A 20501-nucleotide genomic window follows, 5' to 3' on the forward strand; every position below is an offset into this window, starting at 1 on the left:
GCTGCAAAGAGCCTCCGCTTCCACAACCTCCTCTGCACGAAGCCCGAGGCCAGGCTAAAACGCCTTCACGTTGGCAACGTTGGTGCAGGTTTCCCACAGGAAACGTCCTTGCAAGAGCACCCAAAACTTAAACGCAACGCACCCCAGCGCAGAGCCTGCAACTCGACCAACCTCACCTGGGCTTCAACGCTCAGGTCCCCAAGGCTACGTCCAGCTGGAAATCCCAATCCCTGAACAGAGGTTAACCCGCTAAACTGTCAGCTGAGAACCACTGAAAGAAAACCTCATTATTTTTCCACCTTTCCCCTGCGTCAAAAAACTCAAGAGCCCCAAGCACAGTGAAAACGACGGTGTAATCAAAAGCCCTTCAGCCAGACGGCTTCCCGTGCCATTCTGAAAAGCTTAATTTACGTCCCAAAGCTGCAGTACGGCACAACGCCCCTTCAGACTGCCATCGCGGGGCGATTTAGAGTGACGCGTGATCTCACGGAGGTGACCAAGTGTGGTAGGCGACACGGGGCGCTGCGGAAGATCACGGGATGTGACGTCCCGACGAGGCAGGGCTAAGACAGGAAAAGACAGTGCGAGCGCGTATATAAAGAATTATAACGACGCAATAAACGCCATTTGCCGCATCCTCCCTAGGGAGTCAGTGTGGAGTGGCCCAGGGGCGGGCGGGGTTGCGGGCTCCTGACCTCACCCTAACTCTGGGTATTGTTGCCACGGCAACAACCAAGGTGATTAGGTGCAGCAAACGCTCTCCCCGCGTTCTTGCTTGCTGCACTTCAAGCATCCCTCAACCCGGGACACGTCGCTGATGCTGCCAACAGCCCCAGGTGCCACAGTCCCAAATCCACCGCTTACTGCCCTGATCTCCCGATTCGACGCTTTGGGCTGCTCTGATCATCGGCTCCGACCCCGTAATGAGCCCAAACAGCTCTGCAAGCAAAGCTACGGACGAGCTGGACTCGAAACGCTCGCTAGCAGTGGCAGCCCTACAGCCGCCATCAACACCACCTCCTTGGGCCAGCTCTGCCGCAAAGCTGCAAGAGGTTGGTTGGGAAGCCGTACCAACCTTATCTTTGGAAACCTGGTGGGAGAAGGAGCAGGTCCCGTCCGTCTTCTTGCACGTGCCACGGAGAAACCTGCCAAAACACCAGAGGGGAGAGGGTTTAGAGGGAGATGGGGGGTAAGTCCTGTGCCGCTTGGGAAGCCCGAAAGCCCGAGGTGACCCCATGCCGAGCCTGCTTGTTGGCACGCAGTACAATCCGGGCGAACACACATGCCTGCACCACAGTCCATTGCGACAGCCTGTTTCACAAAGCAACTTGGCACGTGTCTTTCCTCTCAGAAGATCCTTCAGAACCCTGAAGGAACCTGTGCTCTTTCTCCACTGTATTTGGCTGCTTATTAGTAAGCAGAGAAAGGTTGGAACCACGACGTTCAAAGAGGAGACTGGCAGGAAGAAGGTCCTTCCTAAAGGCCAAATTACATGGGATGCTAAATAAGGCACAGGGAGGCCAGCTCTGTGCTCAGGGACGTTCAGGCACAAGTGCCAAAGAGGAGGACCAGAGACAGGCACACATGAGACACCAAGATCCTAGAGCACGTGAAGGCATTTCGACTCCAAGCTCTCCCAGGAGCTACCACAGTGACAGCAGATGTTCAGATTGGCACAAGCAAGCTATGCACGGGATCGTAGAGATGTGAAAAGCAGCAGAAAGGACAGGGGAAGAAAAATGCAAGCGGCACGGGCGGACAGCAGCTAGGTGAGCAGGTCAGTGAGACTGCAGCAGAGCTGCATGCACCTCAAGACACCCAAATCTGGACAAAAAAAGGACAGCTTAAAACAGAAGCCATTGAAGCAATTAAGAGATGATGGCAGAGAGATAAAGAAAGGGATTAAAGCCATAAGGCACCAGGTAAGGTGACAAAAGACAGGGAGTAAATCACCAATGTTGTCTATTGATTCAAAGAAGCAGGGCAGGATGGAGACTCACAAAATCACATGTGCTATCAATTCCTAAAGGGCACAAAATCATAGCCAAAAACCAGACAAGGGTCACCAACATAAGCATAACTGAGGATCCAAAATGAGGCCGCAGTAGCCAGCATCCCTTGTCATCTGTGTCATCAGGAGTAATGCTGGCTAGACAACTTGGACATGTGCCTTGGTGCTTGTGAGTACACGGTGTGAGAGACTGAGTGAAGCCAAGTAAAATATCAAGTTTAAAAAATTTTGAAAAATAAATAAAAAAATCACCTTCCTCTGATATCATCTCACATTGAGTTTTGTGCACCACATGAATGACTTTGAGCATAACAGTAATTTTAAGGAAAAATTATTCAAGGAGTTCATCAGTGGGTCTGGCTTTTCTACACTCTTTAAGCAACTAATAATATAGTTTAATCAAACGTTGGGCAGGTATAATGAGCTGGCAACATTAACCAATTTTCCTGTAATAAGTTATCAAAATCTCTTAGCTGTGTGGTGTCATGCGCTGAAGGACTGGAAACTGTTGCATGGATCTGAGCGAGTTTACACGCGCTCCGGCTCCCAAACACGCAACCTATCTCTGAGAAATGCTGCTAGATAGAAATCACCCAGGTGCATCACCAGGAAGATCCACGTCTACTGCCTGGCTGAGCCCTAGCACCAATTGCCTACTGCTGTTTTCTCCCAGCAGGCTGCGACCCAGCAGTTCCAGAGAGCCATCTCACGTGGAGGCTGCTGCCGTGGCTCTCAGTCCCATTGAGAATGGAAACGTGCTGCCAGGAGAGCATCAAACAAGTTACGATGGATTTATGCAGGGTTATACATGAAAGCAGGCTCCTGAGCAGATGACAACCCAGTGCAACCAGACCTGGACATTCCTAGGCAGCAAGATGAGGCCAGAATTTAGGAAAAAGGAAGGAACTAGCTTTATCTAGCAGCAACTAGGGATCATCCACCCACCAAAGAATAGTCAACAGGGTTGGAAGTACCAACACGTACCCCATAACTTAGTCCCAAAATACCCACAGACCTAAAATTAGGAATGGGTAGGTCAAAGGCTTTGGAAACACGAGAGTGGCCAATTCCAACACTTTGTCCTGTGCTCTGTGGAGGGAAAGACGTTTTCCAAGAGCAGATGCCATCGTATCTTCTGCACTTCAGGCAGGTAGACCTTTTCCAGCCTGTGGATACAGATCCAGAGAGGCCTAGCACTGGGCTCTTCACTTCCTATTGGGGACCCTGATTTTCAGGCTAAAGCCAGTAGTTTTCAACCAGTACCCATAATTTCCTGCGGGTCCATGACTACTTCTGGGGGGGGAGGGGGGGTTGTCAAAGGTGACCAAGGAAAGCAAATTCCCACATGCAACACGGCAGGTTATGTGTGTGAAATGTCTAGAGGAGTCTGTATGTCTCCTAGGAAACTCAGCAGTCCACAAAAGAAGGAAAGTTGGGATGTAGCCATGCCACAGGGTAGGCTCTCGAGTCACTCAGCTAAAACCCACGCTGCTCTGACAGCCGCACCATCTACCCCTTTCAGCCACGCATGTGTTAACCAGGACCAACAAAGCAATTTCTTCTGGTCAGATGGACCCTTTGGGACCTGACTAAATATTTTGGCCTCAGTTTCTTCACCTGGAAAACTGTGACAGTATTTTCCCACCTGAATGCAATAAGCAAATGACTAATAATTATTATTCTGATTATATTTAAGATCTGTTGTTTTGATACTATTACTAACTCTTAAAACACATGCCAATACATACTACTTTCATTCTTGGTTTTCGAGCATCTGTACTATGATATGGAAGCTTACGCATCAGATGCAGTTGTATTGGTAATGGTATCTAGGTCCACCATGTGAATTAAATATTTCTGTAATCCTTACAGGCTGTGCAAAACAACTAAATTTGTATATTTAACTTCGAGTCTGTTGTGCAATGCTTAATTGGCATAAACAGCAATTTGTATATGTAAAATGCTGTGTAAATTCAGAGTAACATTATTAGAAGGGATTAAACGGATCATGACTCTCCAGTCTGGCAGGTTTGGATAGAGAAGGGGGGGGGGACTACACAGAGTTATAAATGGTGCCAAGAAGGCAGTTAGGGAACGATTATTCCATACTTCTCATAAAACAAGAATGAGGATGCATCCAGGACTGTGGTCAAGCAGCAGGTGGAGGAAGCACTTTACATGCAGTACATAATTCAGCTGGGCAACCCATTGCCATAAGCATGATAGTTTATCTGTAACCTCTAACAGCTGAAAACCCTACCAAGCAGTAGGGCTTGAATGGCAGAAGCTGGTAGGTCCCAGTCAGGAGAACGAACCTTCCCTGAAAGCCTCAGTTCTTGGTCCGCTCCTGTTGGTGCCCTCCAACTCAACAAGGTTACATAGACCCTTGGCCTGCCCAGGACAGAAGTTTGGATGTTTCCCTGGGGAATATCACATGAGCAAGCACCAAAACCAACCGATACTCACAGCCTGGTCTGCTATAATAGACGAAAGCACGCGCTTACTGTGTCCCTCCATACCTGGTGCAGACAGCCACCTTCTCCGGATCATGGATGTAGGGGCAGCTCTCTCCACGATTACACTTGCCAAAGCGATTGTAGTACATACAATATTCCTTCTTCTTCTCTTTCTTCTGTTTGGCTTGACGAATGATGGCCAAACTCCGCTGAACAGCACGGCTAAACGGAAGGAGACAGACAGATTCATGTAACATCTCCAAAATCAGCGCAGCAACCTAATTCATACAATGATGTAGAGAAAACAGGGTGACAACACCTAAAATCACCAAGGAGCCCAATTTCCACTTTTCATGAATTTCCAGGAAATTCTCACCAGGCCATAAGCTCTTAAATCATTTTGATTTTTAGACAACTTTATCGTGAATCCTAAAATACTACAACGTCACCAATCTCCCAGGACACATCTGCATTTGGCACAGAATAACCCTACGCAGCAGGGTAAGCTGTAGACAACTAGTTAGAAAGCACCTCTGCTGCCAAAGACCTGGGGGCCCTAGAGGACAACAAGATACCCCAGAGTCAGCCAGGTGTCCCTGCAGCAAAGACACCGACAGCATCTTGGGCTAGTTTAGCAAGAATGTGGCCAGGATGATGATGGAGTGGATTTTTTCTCCTTGTTTTGGCGCTTGTGAAACCACAACTGGACACTAGGTCCAGTCTGCGGCCTCCCAGTACAATACAGACAGCAATGGGCAGGAGCAACTTTAGTGGAAACCACCAAGATGGGTGGGGCTGAAGCACAAGATGCACGAGGAGAAGCCCAGAGGTGGTTTGTTCAGCCAGGAGAACAGAAGGTTAAGGGGGATCTTATTACCATCTGCAACTACTTAACAGGATAGTGTAGAGAAGGTGGAGCCAACCTCCTCTCAGAGAGACACAGTGGAAGGGCAAGAGCAACAGGGATAAGCAGGGAAATCCCTACGAGATACAAGGAAGAAGTCCTTTCCATGACGATAGCCAGACACTAGAGCAGTTTGCTCTGAGAGGCTGTGGGATCTCCATCCATGGAGATATACACACGTGACTGAATACGGCCCTGAGCAACCCACTCTAACTCTAATGGGCCTCGCCCACTGCAGGATGCTGGGTAGAGACTGCTAGAGATCCCTTCCCACCTCCACAACTGCGACTCTCTCCTATGATTTTACGGGTATGGAGAGAACTTCCTGCAGATTTCAGGAACACAGTGAACCTGAAAACATCCTTTCCTGTGCCAGGATCATAAGCACAGGATGACACCAAACAATTTAGAGGGTATTTCAGTGCCTGCTGCTGCCAGCTGGCTCGTTGGGCTCCCCAGGGCTATTCATGGGCTTCCAAGTAGGCACCTGCTTATTGACCTCAGAGAACGAGGGCCTGTGTGACAGCCACAGGAACACAAGGTAACACCAAACATCAGACAAGCTCCACATTAATCTCCTGGTACCACTTGAAGTTACTTAAGGATATCAGAAGTTGCTTAGCACACATTTTCCATAAGCTTCCAGCTGAAGAAGTAATTACCCAGCAGCTATAGAGCTATATGTGATCAGGAGGAAGAGGGGAAACGGTGAGATCTGGGCTGAGGGCACACATTTGATCTCTCAAGAGTGCAGATAATTAGATGGTACAGTAGGGTCAGCTCACATTTGCAGAGGACACTGTGGTCTGGATGGGGTGCGTGAAATCATTGCTTTAGATTCTCTGGATTTTTGCATGCATTGCTTCCTCAGAGACCAAGGATAAATACACATATATATATATACACATACATATATATATATATATATATATATACACACACACACACACACACACACATATATATATATATATGCGCGTGCGTGTGTGTGTGTGTGTATGCATATACAACATATATATGCATATATGTATTTCCATTGTCTTAGTTCTACTGGTGCCAGAACCACAGACCCATGGGTCACCACAGCCTTACCCATGATAAATGCCAGCTCAAGGAAACTATCTTGGGGAACACACATTTTTAACTCTAAAGTTATTAGCTGTCTGCAGCTGTCAAGTTAAAATGCAATGAGAAAAAAGACAACTTTATACAGCCAAACTATTAAATGTGGAAGGCCCAGCTCAACTTGCTCCCTACTTGAGCATCACAAGTGCCACCGATTCTTTCATCGGAAATGGCTTTTCTGCAGCCGTTCAGTGACTATGGAGTGGGGACAGCAAGCTCAACCATAAATTACCTGTTGGTACCTGCAGTGTTTCTGAGGCTAATACAAGATGAGCCATTATATAGCATTATAGGGATTTAGGAGGAGAAGGTTTCTTGGTATAAATTATGATGTTAAAAGAGGGCTCTCCCACAGTCGACACATCTGCTGCGTGTACTACCAGCTCAGCTGCCAGCACACAGACCTCCGCGACCGCCCCGCCAGCCAAGCACGCTAAGCGTTCCCAGCCTGGGCTCTACAGCAATTAATCCTGATGGCAAATTTTACAGTAATTGTTACTAGTGACACACAAAAATGTCAGACTGGCTTTTCCAGATATCTGAGCAAGCTCTGCCTGGACAGTTAGAGAGAGGAAGTAAGGACAGGGAAGGATATTATTAATCATTTTGGCTTTGCTTTTGGCAAACGGATAAGTTATTCTTTAACTACTGCAAAGGATGACCACACTTTACATCAAATATGTGTACTAAGCCGGGGACATGTGATGGACTACGCAACAGTGCTGGAAATCGTTACTGAGGTGCTCTATGTCAGGAGAGGATACGATAAAATAGAGGTGGAATCTGGCATTATATATGCGTATAAACACATCTGGAACAAATGCTTCTGGAATTAATTTTAGTCTGCTGCAGTTAAGGGGGGCTGGTCTGCAAATGATTGCACTTCAGTGCTGCGCATGGGTCGCGCAAAGGAAAGGAAAGGCAATGAGAAAGCCAGCGGGGCGCTGCACAGCTGGAACGGCAGGCTATGGCAGGGAGCCGAGACAGCAGCGCGCACAGATTTTTCTGGGATCAACCACGATAGGCATCTTTGAGGAAGGGGAGGGGGGGGAAAAAAAAAACAAACCCACCACCTCCAGCAAAGTACCAGAATAGAGAAGCCAGTGGTGATGCTGCCCTTCAGAATGGCAACCTCAGCTTTTGGGGAGAGGGACCTGCAGAAGGGGCTGGAGCAGGATTTGAGGTTCTTTGCCCAGAGGAAGGTGTTGATGTCCTCACTAACCTTTCACGAGGGCCCTTCAAAACTGAACCTGGTCTTTCTGCTTAGCTTAGGACCACTTTGTAGCAGAGAGTGGGAGAAAACCAGAGGCCCGTCAGCCAGAGCCCCACCAGCCAGGTAAACGGCTGTGTATGAAGCTTCCTACACCATCGCGAGCAGGCGCTGCGGCCGGCGGGCGAGCGGGCCGTTGTCCTGGGGCGCACAGACCTGGCAATATAGCGGCTCGTGGCTGATCTGTTGAGGCAGCTGGACGGAGAGTAGCCAGGACTGCTGGGCGTAGAAGTCAACCTCGCTGGAAGAAACAGGAGAGAAAAAACACAGACACATTCACGACTGTTCGTCTCTACAGGAATTCACGCGGTCCTTGGTACATGAGCAATCGATGCACCTCTCTTGCTTGGAAAAAGGCACTAAAATCACAACATGCTGAAGCAGAAAGATGCTAAAAAGTTCAAACAAAACTCTACTGAACCCCAAGCGCAAGTGGACTTCTAGAGTTTTGAAGAATTTTCCTGTGTTGGCAAAGAAAAGTCTGTGCGCCACCAAACCTACCCTCTGCCAATCTGCCCCAGCCGAGCTTCATCCTCACTCAGTGCCTTTTGGGGGCAAACGCTGCTTAGGAACACCAGGCCCGGCACATCATCAAGCAAATGTGACCATCAGCCCCGTGTCCATGCGTGCCGGGCAACAGCCGTCGCCTTCGGAGAGCGCTCAAGTGCTTTGCTGTACAATCAACGTTGTCCAGGAGCAGCCAGAGGAACCAACACTGTAGCAGGATTTTCACCCAATTGCGGAAGCCGGAGACGAAGAAAAAAACTTTACAGCAGCTATTGCCCTTGCTGAATGAGGCCACGAAGCCAAATAACGTTGTTTCGCTCTGTGGTCCAAACCAGGCCTTGGCATCTCCTTGTAGGAGAAACCTGGCCCCTGCCCACACCTCTCGCTGGGAGCACGACTGCTACTGTCAGCTAAGATCAAAGGATACAATCATATCCAACAAAGGAGAGCAGCAAAGCCACGTTATTAAAAATAAACCAAAGCCACGTAAAATCCGTTGAGAGGACGGAAAGTTTGCCGTGCTGGACGGCTAACGCGCCTCTTGCCCCCGAGGGAGCCGCCCGCGAATAAACTCAAGGCCGCGACGCGGTCTCAACGCCCGGGAGCCGCTGCAAAACCGGCTGCCGGTGAAGCAAGCGGGGGTGCGGACAGGCGGCGTAGCAAACGCTTCCTCCCGCGTGGGCGGCTCAGGAGGCAGCGGGAACAAAAGAAGAAAAATTAAAAAAAACTTAAAAAAGGAAAAAAAGAAAAGCTGCCGTGGAGAGTATCAAAGAACTGCACATTAAGGGCTTTTTCAGTGATTGCACGCAGCACAGCGGCAGCACGCTTGATATTTTATATCCTGCACGGGGGACAGGTGTTTTTCTCTTTCTTTTTTTTAAAAAATGATTTAGTCGCTTGGAGGTGCATCATCTGTAAGGAAATACGCAGGCCGTGCAAAAGGGGCCGCGGCTCGCCATGCATCACCCGGCCCCGACGCCGCCTGCGCCGGCGGCTCCCGGCGTTAGCAAGCGGCAGCGCTGAAAAGCGATCGCCGGAGCCAGCCCAGCGGCGCGGCGCGGCGCGTCTCCCCGCGGGGACCGGGAGCTGTCATGTTCATTAAATGCATGATTACAGCGATGATTAATAGCGGGGCCTGAAGCCTAACTCCTTTTTTCTTTTTTTTCCTTTTTTCCCCTCCCCGCTCCTCCGAACGAACCAGATCGTTTGCACCGCGGCGCAAAGACTTCCGAAAGCGAAGCCCGGTAAGGCCGGCGAGCCGGGCAGCGCAACGCCCCGCTCCGGCGTCAGGCCGCGGACGAGCCGCGGCGCAAGGGAAGCGGCTCGCGGCTCTCGCGCGCCCCGGCTCCGAGCAGGACCACGCGCGTCGGCGGTTCCCGCGCCGCGGCGATGCCACCGGGCGCCCGGCGCGCGCCCGCGGGAACCCCACGCGCAACGAGGCGCCGTCGCAGGCGTTGAGCCGCCCTCGGCCCCAGCGCAGCACCCCGCGGCACACCGCACGCAGCGCTCCCACGCATTCAGTGTCCAGAGCATTTCCCATCTCCCTGCTATCCCAAACACCGAGCACCTGGCACCGGCAGGGAGCGGGGGAGTCGGTTTTCCTGCTTTTAAATGCACTTTGCAAAGCGTTTAGACGCAGAGCGCTCAGCCAACACGCAAAGGCTTGCACACGGCAAGGGCGCGCAGGTCTCGCACCCCGCCAGCCACAGCCGTCCTGAAGCAAGGTAAACGGACGTGTGTTGAATCCATCCTTGCAAAGGAGGGCAGATTACGGCTGCAGCCCAAAAGGCAACACAAAAACACCGACGCGCACCAGGAAAGGGAGGTTTAGGGTTATAAAGCGAGCGTGCCAAATAGCAGGGGTAAGACGACTCCTGCAAAAGCACAAACAGCTAAAAAAACAGGGAGATCTGTACTTTATAGTAGGCAAACCCAGAAGGGACCTACAGTCCCAAAGCAGGACTCACTAAACCTGCTTCCCCCCCCCCCCCAAATGACAGGTCGTGGAAGGAGGGCATAGACATGATATCTTCAGGGAGAGAGAGGGAAGGACGGATGGGGGAGACTGTGTCTCCTCCGACACAGGTCACACTGGAGCACTTCCCTTCCCAGCATCGCCTGGCAGATCTGGCCCTACCAGCTCTCGCCAGGGTTCGCCGCACAAGGACGTTGTGACTTGGCCAAAGCTGAGGGAAAGCTGCTTCTCTGGGTTTCGCTGGGGCCTTTCTTGGGATTCAGGTTTGCATCTTCGAGAGCCTCACTTTTTTCCAACTGAGAATAAAAAGGGGAAAAAGTATTTGCAGGAAGTCCAAAGCTTGCTGGTGCAGTCTCACCCCTTACCTTTTACCAAACCTTTGCTTCTTAAAGCAACTTTAGGTCACTCATGCAAACTAAAACCCTTGAAGATCACTGCTCTTTCCTCACAAGGCACAACTCTTCTGCAAGTTGCTTGCTACGTGCCAACACTGGTGAGATACGTGGGGAATCAGGAGGAGCAATTGCATTGCATCTTTAATTACAGACAAATCCAACAGTTAAAAGGTTATGTCGGATGCATATTCCCCCCCAACACTTCCCTACAAAGGCAGGACCAAGCGTTCAATAAGCCGTAAGCAAGTGTTGTTACGGAGAGTAACTATCGAAAGGTCCTGCCCGCACGCTCGCTCTTGTAGGCGCAATCCTCTTAGAGCCGCAACAATCACTTTTACAGGTGGAGGAAGTTACGGCGACCGAGAAGTCAGGGTGTTCCCCCCTGCCCTGTGCAAAGCTCAGCACAAGCCCCCAGGACTGGCCGCTCACGGAGTCTCCTTCCTCTGCGGTGAAAAGGTCCGACGGGCAAGCGAGGAGACTAAAGCTCTCGGTCTCTTGCTGCTGTAAGGCTCCACAACACCACGGATGAATTTTGGTTGTCACCTCTTTCACCCACCACACGGAAAAATCAGACCAGGACTTGCGTGTCCTGGGTTAACCAAAGCACCGTTACCAGATGGGTGCTGGTGGCATGGCACTGAGGAGCACGCAAAGCGAATGGCGCCCACCGTGTCTCCTTGCTCACACTTAGGAGACCACCTGAAATCCCCCCAGCAAAACTCCAAGGGCTGTGCTGCTGCCCCAATTTGCAAAAGTCCCCGTCGGATCTACGGCTCAACCCTCCTCCCCAAAACTGCATTCAGGACTGGCATTTCTCTGCTTGGTCTCCTAGCACCAAAATAGATCCCACCAATGGATCTACTGAAAATTAGGCAGAAGCTGGAGTCATCAAATACATCTCCTCACTGCAAGGCAGGACCACCTTTATTTACGTCCTCCTCAAGCAGAAGATCATGTAACCTGTCCTTTACAAATCCCAATAATGGGGATGTCCCAGTCAACCCAGCCAACTTCCTCCAGCACTTTCTAATCCTCAATCTTTAAGACCTCTCCTCCAAACAAGCACCAAACCTGCACCTTGCCACAGTTTCAAGCCCCTTACTTCTTGGTTGATCCACCTGGCCATGGAGAACACCTCATTCCCTTCCTTTACTCAGCTGTTTATGAATATCAAGGCCATCTTCTCCTCTTTAGATGGAGAAGACCCAAGTCCTTCACTTTTCTAGCTGCCATCTCGCTCTCCCTTGGACCATCCAACCGGCGTGACCCTGTCCTGAAACCAAGTCCCCAGAGCTGGAGCCAGTGATCCATCTAACATCTTCCAATGCAGACTACAGCAGAAAGGTCCCTGCCCACATCTCAAGGGTTTCACTCCTCCTTACACACTCCAGCAAGATCTTCTCTGCCTTTGCCAAGCCGTGTTACTGATTCATCACTAGATGATGTCCTAGAGAGGCTGGCCCTTAACAGCAGGACTGCCCACAACTTGGATGCTCTCCTTGTTTTTTTGCAGCTGATTGCTCCTGCCCCAAGGGAGGTACATTGGACCCATCTCCTTTAAAGGACATCCCATTTTTTCAGGCCGTTTTTCTTATTTCTTACAATTGCTTTGAATTAACACACCTCATAACAACTAGCAGCAGCTCTACAGGAGAGTCTCCAGAGCTACTTAGAAGTTAGTGCCTGATCCAATGGTCAGGCAACAGGAGTTAAGAGGTTCAGAAACTCTGGAAAATCCCACTGCTTTGCTGGTAGCAAAGCTCTCGGAAATCCAACATTGCTGAGACCGAGCTTTGCTTGGTCTACCAAGTCCTGAGCTGGCTTTACAGACTTTTTCCCCAAGTCTTCAAATGCCAATTCCTCCCCATCCTCCTCCAGATGCAGCAGCAAAGCCCAGGATTAACAGCTTACAGGCAGGATCACGGACTTCTGCGCGGGCCGTATGGACACACCGGTGCACATCCCTACTCGCAGAGGCAGCAGCGAGGAGGACATCGCATGCTACGTGCCCAGGTAGCCATTGAAAATTTGTCCCGAGGAGGGTGAAGGGGTGCAAACAGCAGCCGCAGCTTTGGCCTCGCGGTGCTGTCGACTCTCCCCTTAACGCTCTCCGGAGGGAGACTACCTGCAAACAGAGCTTCAGCGAGTCTGCGCCCCTCTGACCCACATGGCACTAGAATCTCTGCCATCATCTGCACGCGTCTTCATTTCCCCGCTGCAGGGCCCTGGTGACTAATCCTTGCTTTAAGCTAAATCTCTGCCGCCAGAGGCGACGTGCACGAAGTGTTCATCACCGCCAGCGCTGCCCTCTCATGCCGCTCACTGGCTGCACACACGTGGAAGCAGGAACTTAAGTTACTCCTCACGGCAATGTTGCTGCTTGCTCCTAATCCTCCTCGTGTTTCTCAGACTCCCCAGAGCCGCCACTTTCTCCCACTGTTGGGATTTTTGTGCCCACCCAAAGCTCCTTCCCTCCCTCCCGCGCTCCCTAATCCAATTCTTCAGGGGACTGTTCAAGAGAACCAGCCCAACTGCCTTGTCTGACGGCTCCCACCATGACTGTCTGCAAGGAAAAGGGGCAAGAAAAGGGAAACGAGCCATCGATCTCTCGCATTTTCTGTCCAGGATGCTCCACTGCGCTCGCACAAAAAGAGGCAGACACACCATTTGGGGGGCTGCCCCTCTCGGAGGCACTGAGCTATTTCTTCCCTCTCTTCCTCCATGCTCCTCTGCTGCATGTGAAAAGACTCGGGCATTAAAGTGCCTCATTTGTATCATCACTCATTAATATATCCTGCTCTGCCAACTTTCCAACAAAAAAATAAAACCCCAAATAATAGCACATAGCCACTTGCTTTGTCTTTCCCAGTGTGACTGTCCCCAAAGCTCATCGATAAAGCACATACGGAGCAAAACGTATTCAAGGCCCAGGCAGAAACTCAAAACAACGCCAGTTACAGCCGGCATCAGGCACAGCAGGAGCAGACAATGCTCCTTTCCGCCCCCCGCCAGAGTCAACAGGCAAGACTCGGATTTACCTGAAGATAAATGTAAAACCAGCCACCGCGTCAAAATGGTGATGTTGCATGGTCACCTGCAGAACGAGCCTCCTGGCGCTCACAGGTCAATAGGAAATGTAATTTGATGAGCGCAACGAAAAATTGAGTTTTCTTAAGCCAAATCGTCGGCTTCTTACTTTGGACCAGGACAAACAGCCAGCGCTCACCTGCTCTGCCGGGGCTCTTGGTGCTCTGGTCTCTGGTCCGGCCGGGAGTGCTGGAGGTCTTGGAGAGTTTGTTCGCCGACACTCTGTACATCACGCCGCCGATGCAGCGCAAGCCTTTGCTCCGCCACCGCTGCTGCATTTGCTGCGACTTGCTGCTCGGCGGCGATGGGCGCGTTTGGTTTAACCCCGGGGATCTGCAAGGGAAGGAGATGGAGAGGAGGTAAGCACTGCACCCGGGAAGGCATCGCAAGAGGCTGCTGCTTCATGGACAAACCCAAGGCTGCGAGAAATGTGCAGATAATCTCCCTGCTTAAATCTGGTACAGGACGCAGCGCCAGATGGCGGAGGAAGAGCTCTCTAGTTTTACAGAGAGAAACCAGAGATGCTCTCGCTCTGGACAGGGAAGAAGCTCTGATTCCCCACTTCTTCCAGCTCTCACAGCCAGAGCTGATGCCCTAGATCTCCACAGATGGGTCCACAGGGTCGCATCAACCCAAGATCCCTTCGCTCGCAGATCCAGGCCCATCAGCAGAGAAGAAAGAAATGGGCATTGGTAACTCCACAGCCAGGGAGAGCAAGCAGGAACGTGGGACCTCCCCTGAGCTGAACTGATCTTAACGGAGCCCCTCCAGCTTTGGGATTTTTAGAGTTACCTCCAACCCCAGTTCTCGCAAAGGTTTTGCTGCAGTGGCCCAAGACTGCTGCTATCCCCCATCTATTGCTGGGCACGTAGCACCTAGGACGGAGCCTGGGACCCAAGCAGGGCAGCGGGCAAATTTTGCAGCAAGGGAGAGGGTCAAGAGTCGGGACAGGACCCTCCTTCCACCCTCGCAGCCAGCTCTGGAGCTGCGATGCTGCCACGTACATCGGCGCTGATATGATCGTCCTGAACACCCGCCTGCTCCGTCAGGCGGAGGACAGCTTGCCCCAGGGACCAGTCCGTCCTGCACGGGCTCGTTTGCTGCGCCAACGCACGCACGGCACAACCCGGCTCTCGCTGCGCGCCGCCGCCTCCCTCCCGAGCCGGCTCCTTTCCGTACGTACGCTGTTAAGCAAACAGCGCCCTTCCAGCCAAAGCAAATCTACTCCAATATCAGTCGTCTTAGCCGTTTAGCGCTAATCCAAACAGTAATTTGTTTATGCAAATCAGAGCTCTAATTTTGTATTAGTACAAACTATGTTCATAATGCTATTAGCTGAACGTACATAAAGCGCGCATTACTGAAGAATATCTGTAAATTAAGGCTTGCTATCCTATCAGCAGGATGCAAGCCCCGGAGAGCATTACCTTTAAATGAACATGTGCCGCAAAGCAAAAGAGAATTGTAAAATGTAATAGTTACATTTCTTTGTGCTAAGCCTGACAGCCTAGTCGTTCAGCGGGGCGGTTGCCACTGGCTACCGACCCTCGCAGGAGCGCCGCTCCGCGGGGAAGCGCTGGCCCGTCCGGGCACGGCAGAGCCCCGGCTACGGGTTGAAAAATTCGGCGTTGCTCCTGAAGCATCTCCCGGCCCCTCTCCGCTCCCGGGGTGCCAGCGAAGGAGGGACACCAGCGCCCGGGTTGGAGGGGAGGGGAGGGTGCAGGCAGCTTCACCGCCACCCGGCGCCCAGGCCAGCTTTGCCTTACCCCGGGGGCACGCAAATTTAATGGGAGCCGAGGCTACAAACAAATCCACATCGAGTACCTAACTAAAAAAAAAATAGTAATAAAAATAAAAACATGTCAAATAAGTAATAAAGAACAAAAAAATACATCAAAAACAGAAAAATGTTGGAATATATTAAAGCAACAACAAGCGCTTTTTAGGGAAACTCTCCACCTGGAAAACACCGCCAGGGCTTATTTTGCATGGTGGAAAAAAAAAAAAAAAACAAAAAAAACCCACCCTCTCGAAAGGAGCCGTAAGCCGCCCCGATAAGCCCTCCCGTCCGCCCGCGCCGGCCCTGGACACGAGGCCCTTGCCATTCCCGTGCGAGCGCAGGAGCCCCCCGCGCGCCTGAGGAGCGCTGCCAGCCGGCCACAAGGCCCGCTCCGGCAGGAAATTTCATTAACGCCACAAAATAGGAAAGGTATTAAGCGTGGATAATGAAGGCCGGAGTGTGAACAGTGCCTTCAGATAGTCTTCTTTCTCGCCTTTGTAAGGGGAGCCATGAACTTCCCCTTCAAATCCATTTCTAATCCATTAGAAATACTACAGCAAATTATCTCCCCTTCAGCCCGAGAGCGGCCAGCCAATTTAGTCCGAATAGCGGTGACGACGCGCCAGGATTTATCGCCATAACCTTGACGAGGCAAGGGCGAGGGTCGCCGTCCCCGCCGGGCTCCGGGTTGGATTCTCCCACGAAACGGGGCAGGAGGAGGCCAGCGAGAGGGGACAAAAATAAATAAATAAATAAAATCCCGGCGCCGGCGCTGTCCGTGGTGCCTGCACCGAGCTGGGCGGCCAAGTCACGCTCAAGCGCCCGGGCGCCTTCGCCGACGCGTATATATACTAAATAGGAAAACAAAAAGCAAACAGCAACAAAAAAAGAATAGTCAAGGTCCCCAGGGCTGGCAGCAGGATCTGGGCTTGAAGGTGCTCCTCGAGCCATCAGCTCTCCATCTCCTGCAACCTCTCCCTGCCCCACCACCAGCTCCTTGAACGCCCACACGCATGCTCATCTCCACAGCAGAAAAGAAACCGGCCAGTAAAATAAGTTTTTTGGGGTGTGTGTGTGTGTGTGTTTTAAGCAAATTTATGTTCTCAATATTGCTGTCCTCAAAATAAAGGTGTTGGATATCAAGTGAACGCTCCCAAATTCAAGACCTGATTTACTTAATGCAGTTACAAAACTTGTGGAAGTTAAAGCAATAAAAGTTTGCTTTTTATTTTTTTAAAATGAAAAAACAGAAGGCAATGAAATGCTGGCTATTAAAGTTTGTCTCAGTAGGCACCCAAAAAAGTGCTTCCTCCGTTTCAAATCATGTACTCAATAATTTATTCAATATTTATTCAAAGAGTTCAGTCCAATGACTACGATATTTCAAGTCAAGAAAAGTGACTGCAAGTTGAAAAGTAGCAAACCATGCTTCCTCCTCCAATATAGAAAACGCCAACGACCGGGATCCACTGGCTTTAAAAATAAAAGCAATAGTGACCGGCAATAGTGAGAACTGATCTACAAACAATTCTCCATTTTTAATGGTTCAAATTACGAAATCTCTGTTCAGAAGCTCAGTTCTGAGTCCTGGGCATCCAGCACATTTAAGATAATCTAAGAAACACTCTCAAAAGCTATCTTAGTTCTGTTCAATTGAACCTGCATCTCCCTTCAAACGCAGCCTGATGCTAATCTCGAGGAAAAAAAAAATCCAGCACAGATCTCATTTACCACTTGCTAAAGCTGAAAAAAATTATGAACCACAATGAGCACATATTAAGCTACATAATTGCCTAAATAAAGATGTACCTATATGACAAATTCTCCTGACTTGCAAAGGAAAAATAGTTGCCAGTGTATTACAACGGTTATCAAGCAATAAAGGCTTCACTCGGAAACCAGCTGAGGAACAAAGATGTGGAACAAGGTGAAACCCAACGGTTTAAACCAAGAGTTTCCATCTTGCAGATTTAAATCACCATTAACTTCTGCTACATAAATCAGTGCCATCTGCAACAGGGCCACCGGGCTCCCTCAACAGTCCCGGCAAAGGCAGGAGGAAGGACCTTGGACACCTCTGGCCACCTCCAACATCTCTGGCCACCTCCAGCATCTCCAGCCACCTCCAATGGGATGGAGGCAGGCAAAGTAGCAGCAGCTCTATGGTCCCAAAATGAGGTTTCCAGAACGAGTAGGAGAGAAAAATGTAAAGGCTGATGAAGGATGCACTGAGGAAACTCAGCAAAAGTAGAGGAGGACATGAAGGCTTGGGAAGGAGCATCTCCAGCCTCTGAAACACTGAGATTTGGGGCCTCATGCAGGCCCAGCATTTCAGCAAAAAGTTTTCCCTCGCTAGCCGTTGGACTAATGACTTATTATTATTATTATTGCTCTCCTGCGTTCCCAGAGCTGGTGTGGGCCATTTTCGGTGAGGCAGACACGAGCCGCTCTCCTCCCCTCGCCCACAGCAGCCTCCCAGTGCCATACCGCAGCCACGCGCAAGCCAGGCTTTAACGCCCGCCGCTGCAAAGCTACCAGGCTCATCTGTGAACAGTACAAACTGCCTTTGAAACACGCAGTATCTTCACGCATTCAGCTGCTTTCAGCTTGTCCCCCGCACGCTCCTCGCCCAAGGAGCACTATTACTATTACCCAAGGCATCTAAATGGATTTCTTCTTCCCAATTCAACCTACTGCTTAATCCCACAATCAAAACTATAGCAGTCATTTTTACGGCTGCATGTTATATAACAAACATTTGATTATACCTGCAATGCAGGGCTGGGTTTTATCTTTCTTTTTTTGTGTGTGTGGTTTTCACATCTTCCCCATCCCACAAGTATGACACTTCCTCACAGCCCTCATCCAAGCTGCAGAAGTTCCCTTCCCAAATAATTACACTCGGAACGAGGCAGAAAAGGGAATAATCTTGCATTCTTCTCGCAGCGCCTTCTCAAAGGGGCTCCTGCAAAGTAACCAAATCACATCTTCACCAGGAGGCTGGCTGCTTCCATTATATGCTTTTTTTTTTTTTTTTTTAACAGCCGAAAAAAAAACATCTCAGAGAGGAGAAGCGACTTGCTCAAGGTGAGAAGCACTTGCAGAAACTGCACTCCATGTCCCCTTTTTAGGGGCTTCCAGCATGCTCCTCTGCCCTGAAAAATGCACACACACCATTTTTTGCATTTTTTTGCCCAGAATATTCCTAGCCACAACAAGCAACTTCATCCCAGAGAAGGCAACCAGGTCAATTTAAGTCAAGGCTTCAGTTCACTAGTGTGGTCCCAAAACATCTTACTGTCTTTCATGAAATATTGATACCTGATGAATGATGATAGGTAGGGAGTCTGACACAAGCCAGGCTTGTGTTAAACTGGTGGTGAATATTTGCACTCCAGAAATAATGAATAAAAAGCAGGTTAATCTATGCAACTTTTGTGGGATTTGATAAGTGTCTCTGCAGGTTTCTAGCTCGTGACTCTGACTGTCAGTGTCAATCCAAGGTCAGGTTGCCCCATAGCGCTCAATTGAGTTTAGCCGGTGGCCCGTTTGCAAGCAGATCCTGGACCTCGAAGGGCAACTAGAACACTCTCCCTTCTACACCAGCCCCCAAACCACCCTGAGCGCTAAGACTTACTCAAAATGTTGCATTTTGACCCTGCTTTTAACCATGTTTTTGCCCCACGCCACCCATACAGCCTGGTAAAAGAGAAACTAGAAGCACAACCAAAAGCATAAATATCGCTCTGAGATGGTTACTGAAAATTGGGAGAATTAGGCTTGTAAAAAAGTCTAACTAGGTCTGCAGAAAAAAAAAAAAAAAAAAGATAGAGTTTGGGCTACACACAATTCATAGGCAAGGCAGGAGCAAGCTTGTGTCCTCCAGGGAGAGCTCCAACCAGGAACAGCCAGGGAAAGAGTACGGCTCTCGCACGCAGCATGGCTCCCCATCCAGCGAGTCTGCTGGTCGCATGCTATGACCCAACTTTGCTCCCATCGGATTGATTTTGATTTCTCTCTTTTCAGCTCTGCATTAAGAGGACATTTCCGTTTCATCTCCCTATTGCTCCCAAGAAAAATTCCAGCGACGGCTTTGCAGTGCATTTGGCAGCCTCACAGTACACCACTGCTTCCACAGCAGAACCCAGCTGGAGAGCTGGCCTTGCCATCTTGCCTCCTTGGCAAGGACGATCCCCATGCCATAGTGTTTGGAAAACACTTAAATCACACCAAAACTGTCCAAAGCACAGAGCAGATAGAGTTACTGCCTCCAGTTATGGAGAACAACTCCCTCGATGGCTTTGAGACCAGAAGGAGAATCCAAAAGGATGAAGGCAAGACCACAACGTAACCCAAATCAGTTGGATTTGGGCTCTCCGAGATTTAACCCTCACATCTCAGAGGGCAATGTATTTACCAGGTGACTATTGAACCTGTGGACTGCAAAGCCCTTTTAGACTTCCAAAGCCAAAGCGTCAGGAACCTTTCCCACGTGATTAGGCAATGCCCCTACAGTACCGCACACAAATAGCATGAACCAACTTAGGTACCAGAACGTACCATCATTGCAGATGCACTCACACCAGTTGAAATAGGTGTAAAGATCCTGGCTTTGGTCAAATTGGCCCAACCACACACCTAGCCCAACCTTAGATGGGTAATTTGGCAAAGCAAGCCATATGTGGCATCCTACGAAACATCTCCCAATGATATAGCCCCTATAGGAGGAGGAAGAAACTGAGCCGGTGTGATCAGCGCCAACATTTCACCCGAGGCTCTGTATCTGCTTACGGTGTCGCTTGTTGGTCAATAACAGCCAAAGAGTGTACGGGAGGCTAATGGCTTGAGCAGCAAAAACAAATTGAACGGAGCAAATAACCTTTAATGTCCCATGACGTGTTCAGTTTCCCGACTACTACATTGCCTCTCTGGCCCCTTTATCGTCAATGACCATGCAAGACAGCAGCATGTCAACAGGCCTTCTACAAAGT

At 50.0% G+C, this 20501-nt stretch overlaps 1 protein-coding gene across 1 annotated transcript in view; it reads right to left on the bottom strand.

Annotated features, from left to right (window-relative positions):
* ZC3H3 (zinc finger CCCH-type containing 3) overlaps window positions 1-20501 on the bottom strand; it is a 147645-nt gene that overhangs the window by 36833 nt on the left and 90311 nt on the right. Inside the window, exons 5-8 of the mRNA XM_062570711.1 lie at window positions 13870-14063; window positions 7923-8007; window positions 4531-4689; window positions 1076-1145 (exon numbers count right to left, since the gene is read on the bottom strand). Of these exons, the coding sequence (XP_062426695.1) occupies window positions 1076-1145; window positions 4531-4689; window positions 7923-8007; window positions 13870-14063 (508 nt within the window). The remainder of the gene's footprint in view (window positions 1-1075; window positions 1146-4530; window positions 4690-7922; window positions 8008-13869; window positions 14064-20501) is intronic.

The sequence above is a fragment of the Rhea pennata genome, chromosome 2 (assembly GCF_028389875.1).
Source record: "Rhea pennata isolate bPtePen1 chromosome 2, bPtePen1.pri, whole genome shotgun sequence".
NCBI lineage: Eukaryota > Metazoa > Chordata > Aves > Rheiformes > Rheidae > Rhea > Rhea pennata.